Source organism: Octopus bimaculoides, chromosome 14 (genome assembly GCF_001194135.2).
Source record: "Octopus bimaculoides isolate UCB-OBI-ISO-001 chromosome 14, ASM119413v2, whole genome shotgun sequence".
NCBI classification, from domain to species: domain Eukaryota; kingdom Metazoa; phylum Mollusca; class Cephalopoda; order Octopoda; family Octopodidae; genus Octopus; species Octopus bimaculoides.
In genome coordinates, this window is record NC_068994.1 from 13,961,724 (window position 1) to 13,968,216 (window position 6,493).

The 6,493-nt window shown below is 35.5% G+C and overlaps 1 protein-coding gene across 3 annotated transcripts in view; it reads right to left on the reverse strand.

Moving 5' to 3' along the window:
- Positions 1 to 2,930: 2,930 nt before the first annotated feature.
- The window catches only part of LOC106874302 (ectonucleoside triphosphate diphosphohydrolase 4), a 58,430-nt gene continuing 54,867 nt past the window's right edge, over positions 2,931 to 6,493 (reverse strand). For all 3 annotated transcript variants that reach the window (XM_014921988.2, XM_014921986.2, XM_014921989.2), the window contains one exon: positions 2,931 to 3,181. In XM_014921988.2, the coding sequence (XP_014777474.1) occupies positions 3,139 to 3,181 (43 nt within the window). In that variant the 3' untranslated portion in view covers positions 2,931 to 3,138. The remainder of the gene's footprint in view (positions 3,182 to 6,493) is intronic.

Here is a 6,493-nt window from a genome sequence, read left to right on the forward strand (position 1 = left end):
TTTTCTCTCAAGATACTTACACTCTGACGGGTATTCACATTGACATTACACATCCAACGGAGCATACTGGCTTCATTCCTTGCGAGCTTACGTATGTCCTCAGCAGTTACAGCCCATGTTTCACTGCCATGTAGCATGGTTGTTCGTACGCATGCGTCATACAGTCTGCCTTTTACTCTGAGTGAGAGTCCCTTTGTCGCCAGCAGGGGTAAGAGCTCTCTAAACTTTGCCCAGGCTATTCTTATTCTAGCAGCTACACTTTCAGCGCTTACTCCGGTATATATATCTATATATATATATATAGATATAAGACACTCCATTACATGTCTCATTACCTAAATGGAACATATACATACATATATATATGCAAAAATATATTATGAGTTTGCTGAATTGATTAGTTCAATTTGCATAAACAGAGCTAACTTGGCAATTTATTCAAATTTGGTCATTAATTATGCATTTATACAGCATTCATTCTCTACTATAATTATAGCATAATTGAAGCTAAGCCTTTTTTCCCAAAACACATCACAGCCATCACTGTATAGTGACAATTGCAAATAAATGTCTCTGTATTTCTCCCTGTGTATAGAATAAATCACCAACAAGCATTATATTTTGAATGTCAAGCTTATCAGTTATCTGTTATTTTTGATTTGTTTCACTCATTGGACTATGGCCATGCTAAGGGTACAGCCCTTAACTAAATTACAGTAGATAGGTTGTGTTTTTGTAAGTCTGGTAACTATTATATTTTGTTGAACTGCTACGTTACTGAGGCACGAACAAACCAACACTGATTGTCAAGCATACATAAATATAGATGTGTGTGTATATTTTATATATATATATATATATATATAAACAAATAGTAAATGAGTATATGCATATATACGTACAGGTATGTGCGTACCAACATCCACCTGTATGTATAGGTGCATATCTGGGTACAGGACATTGCAAACAAAACGTAGACGAGAAAAGCATACATATATACATATACGCATACATACATATATATATCATCAGTGGATCATATATCCGAAAAAAAAGCACACTCTAAAGGATAGAGCAGTAATGTATTTACATGCAGTTAAATATGTCCAGTCTTAGAGTGACCAATGGTTTTCCGTCCATAAAATGCTTAACTTTACAGATGACCCATCAGACTGTAATGGCAGAGACAAGTGGTCTATAAAGCTAAGTGATTTATGGATGCAAAACCATTGGTCACTCTATGACTGGACATCTATTTAATAATTCTCTGAATCCATATATTACACTACAAATCTATACACAGACACGTATATATATTCATTTACTTGTTTCAGTCATCTGACTGTAGCCATGCTGGAGCACCGCCTTAAAGGGTGTTAGTCGAAGAAATTGACCCCAGGACTTATTCTTCGTGAGCCTAGTACTTATTCTATCGGTCTCTTTTGCCAAACCACTAAGTTACAGGGACATAAACACAGACACATAAATATATACATATGTATAATGGGATTCTTCCAGATTCCATCTACCAAATCCACTCACAAGGCTTTGGTCAGCCCGAGGCTATAGAAGACACTCGCCCAATGTGCCACACAGTGGGACTGAACCCAGAACCATGTGTGTATATACACACACATATATATACATGCATACCTATATATAGTATGTGTTGACATCAATCATAAGTTCGCTATCAATGGTATGTTGTGTGAACAAGAGCTTTACAAAAATTTCAGGAAATGTTACAATGTTTAAATAATTAATTTGATAATATGAATGAAGAAAATTATTCCATGAGTATAATTACAGACATGATTTAGGCGATATCTAGAATCCGGGGGAAATATTTTTAAACAATGGGCTGATCTCTGTGTGACTGCAAATATTACTTTTTGTTGTTTTTGTTTTTACATTGTTTATGGACAACAGAATCCTTGGCAAATTTTTGACAATAAGGTTCAACGAGAAGGGAACAGTACCATTTTTATTTATATCTTCATTTTTGCTGATGTTTACATCCTTTCCTTCACAGATACACATAAGTGATGCACACACACACACACACACACACACACACACACACACAATGTTCATCTATATCAACCAACTGCTGATTTTCACTTAGCATATAATGTTAGTGGATGCCTGCTACTGATGAAGCTCAGAGAAGCAGAAATCTGGATTTAGCAATGTACCTGCTGAGTATTTTCCATCTGTTGCCGATATATTTCTTTGTTTTTTTTTTAACACTTTATATCTATAAGAGATGCTTCTGTCTTGAGATGAGTATTTTAGTTTAGAATGCTTTCAACAATATAGTTTCTTAATGCATCATAAACAGATTGCTGATTTAAAGAAACAATTTCCATCACGGATAATGAATGAATGTATATTATACAGATATATCATCATCATTGTTTAATGTCCATCTTCCATGCATGCATGGGTAGGACGGTTGACAGGAGGCGGCTAAGTTGAAAACTACCCCAAGCTACTGTGTCTGTTTTGGCAGGATTTTTACAGTTGGATGCCCTTCCTAGCACCAAGCACTCTGCAGAGTGGACTCAGTGTTTCTTATGTGACACTAGCACAGGTGAGGTTAGTTTTAGCTTGATTTTTACAGCTGGATGCCCTTCCAAATGCCAACCACTTCTAAGTGTGGACTGGATGCTTTTTACATGGCACCAGCACTGGCAAGGAATTTTGAGAAGGGCAGGGGGCATAACAGACTTCTGTAGTTTCTCTCAACAAAACTATCACATCAAAGGCATTGATCAACCTGGTGCTATGATAGAAAACATGTCATTAAAGTGCTACACTAGAGGATTGAACTTGGAACTATGCAGTTGCACCTACTGTATCTGAAATGTTAATTCTCTTAAAACTTAAAAACAAACATACACGAGTTTCAGTAAAGAAATAGACACTGCTTAAGAGATTTGAGCCAAGAATTTAATCAACTTTAGATGTAGTTTATCACTAGGTCAGCCTTGATCTAGTAGGCTTATGATCAAATCCATTCCTGTTGTGATCATCCCATACTTTTCCTTGTCATGGTCCATTTGACCACATTATTCCATGTGTGATTATTCTTAAGATGGTAAGGCATGATTTTGAGGGAGATCTCTTCAAGCAATTTCAGAGAGGTTCCCGCTTGGGTTCATAATTATCCTTAATTATACTGGTTGAGAAGACAAAAAGATAATAATTAGTACAATTGCATTATCTTTCTGACTGGCAATTTTAAAAAGTTCCGGAGAAGACAACAAATAAGCACACTTAATAAATTCCTTGCTCAAAAAAAAAAAAGAAATATCATTCAATGCCTGGATTTTAAGAACAATCTAATTAATAACGATGGCTGTAAAAATTTTTTAAAAAATACAATGTAATGAAATAATTTCATGTTGATCTGTCAACGAAATGTGACTCTAGGCAATTCAGAGTTGTCTCCCGTTCACATTTTGTCAACATTTTGTTTTTAACCAGTTTTGCCAATATAACCAATATAACTAATCATCACTTGGATGGTATTCTATATGAATATTTCCAAATGCACGATTAAGCAATGTTTATTTAGCAATTGGCCCACTAACACTAGAGCAATTTATGGAAAAATCGTACTGTAGTTCCACAAGGTGAAGATGTGTCCGGAGTTGTCTTCCTTGTTTGTCAAAAGTAATAGAAGTGAGCCATTAACTAATAATTATTGTTTTGTGTACTGCAGCCTTTGTTTTTTAACGCTTAGATCATTAAATATGCTCTTGCTTTATAACAGGGGTTCTCAACCACATTTATTTTTCTATCAAAGGACCCCTTTCATTACTATCTTATTCTGGTGTACCTCCATAGCCATTCAATGTTTAAAAACTAGTTTTATAGATAATTCTTTAAAAATTCTTTTGTTTTTCACACATTCTCTTGTGTAGGAGTGGAATATCACTATCTCAGAGAACAGGTTTCAGTGACCATAAATATTTTGAACCCTACTGAAGTCACACAAGGGCCAGATGACAATGGTAAACCAGAGGATGAATTAAGTCTATCATCTGAGGATAGAAACAGCCTCTTCCAGTAGGCTTCCACACTGTTTCTGCTGACCAAATTTCATTCACAAGACTTTGGTCAGCTCACAACTGTGGTAGAAGACTTTTGTTTAATTTGCTGTGCAGTGAAATCGAACTTAGAACCATGTGGTTGCAAAGCAAACTTCTTAACTACATAACCATGCTAGTGTTTAAGTAATAAAAAGTAATTCTCTCGTGTTGAATGTACTTATAATTCAGGCAATTCTTTTGGTATCTCAATATTGTGCCATCTTAGCCAAGAAATTGAATTTTCACACATTCCATGGTACTAATTATTCTTCAACTTACTCCATACAATACAATATATCAACCATTCATATTTCTAATCTAATAAAAAGTTTACCAAATTATAAACAATTTTTGATGATTGCATATATCCTTCAGCTCTATGATATGAGAACATGCTGGGATGGTTTCAAGTTTTCCTAATACCTTTTAGCAAATGGATTTGAACTCAGCAACACAGGCCAATAAAACACGAGTTAATCATACTCCACTGACAGAATCTTTAAATCATCAGAGAAAAATGCTTCATAGTATTCTATTATGGCCCTTACATTCAAATCCCATCAAATCCACTTTGCTTTCCCTTCAGGGTCAATAAAAACAAGTAACAATTGAGGACTGTGAATCAACTCCCTCAGTTATTCCCTCCCCTACGTTTGTGGCCTTGGACTTATGTAATAAATCAATTATGCTCTGCTGTTATTTCGCAGTGATACCCATGATACCTATTTAAAAAGCCATGTGGACTGCTTAGTGCCAACAACAAATGGACACTGTGCAGTGCTGATGACAAGATACACATTTTCAATTATTTTGATCACAAAGTCTGTTGCTGTATTGATTGATGGTAGTGACCAGTAACTCTAGTTACAAGCAAATACTGCTGGCTATCCTATCAGCATCCTGATGTAAATACTATACAAAGTGTCTCATGTCCCTCTCTTTCTCTTTCGGAGAGAGGCACAAGCACATACACAGACATATACACACACGGCAGTAACTTCTGCCTACCAAATTCAATCACAAAGCTTCGGTCGGCTCGGGACTATAGCAGAAGACACTTGCCCAAGGTGCCACACGGTGGGACTGAACCCGAAACCATGCAGCTGGGAAGCAAGCTTACTAATTGAAATTCAAACCCCCTAATTCCAGCCAACCAGCCAACCTAGTTGTTTATCGTCACATCTCTAACTTTGCTTTCTCATCTGAATAGTCAGGCTAAATCAAACAGTTGATATTTTAAATAGAATAGTATTTGGAAAAGGAAGGTGGGGAGTGTTTGCTTTGTAAAACGTTTGTTATCACTTTCAAGTTGGTTTTTCAATACACTGTGACACAGGAGAAATACAGAATAACATACATTGATCATGATTTCTCCATTTTCTCTCTGTCACACACACAATTGTCATTAAAAAATTGGAGTATAATATACACTATTCAGTATTTGCATTTCACCAGTACATATATACACATATACATACACACACACACACAAATATATATATCACAGACACAACAATCCAACAGTAAATAAAACTTAAACTTCATAGAACCAATACCCCAACAATGTATATGTGTGTATATATACACACATACAAATGCCCTAATATCCCACTATATGCATACAGGTGGCTGTGTGTGTGTGTGTGTGTGTGTGTGTATACACACATTATATATATATATATATATATACACACACACACATATATAAAATACAACGCACATACATATACACATATTTTTCACTAATGTATGTGTATAAATGTTCTTCAATAGGGAAAAAGAAATCCAGATTTTTGTATATTTATGCATATACCTTGTGTGTGTGTGTGTGTGTACGCGCACACATGTCTAATATCACTTCAAGTTAAAAATGTTAGTATTTCACACACACACATATATATATATATATATATATATATATACAAACACACAGAGATACACACACGTATATATATATATATGCACACACATGCCCACCACCACTACCTTTTTCACCACCAAAATCCCATCAATGCCACCAAATGATCCCTCCCCACCCATTTCCACACTATTATTATTTTGTCTCCAACAACATCAGTGGAATCACCTAAGAGAGGTAGAGAGGTGAAGGTCACCAATATTCTAATAGTAGTAGTAGTAGTAATAATTATAGTACTAGTAGTAGTGGTAGTAGTAGATAAAGCTCCTTTTAATAGTTGCTTTTGTTGTTGCCGATATTTGACAATTGTAGTAGTAGCTAATGCATAAACAGTAGTAGTAGTAGTAGTAGTAGTAGTAGTAGTTGCTGGTGTTGTTATTGCTTGCAGCTGCTGCGCTTCTGTTGGGGTGTATTTGCAGCAACTACTGCATAAATAGAGGTAGCAGTGGTGAGTTGTTGGAGGTGGTGATGATGATGA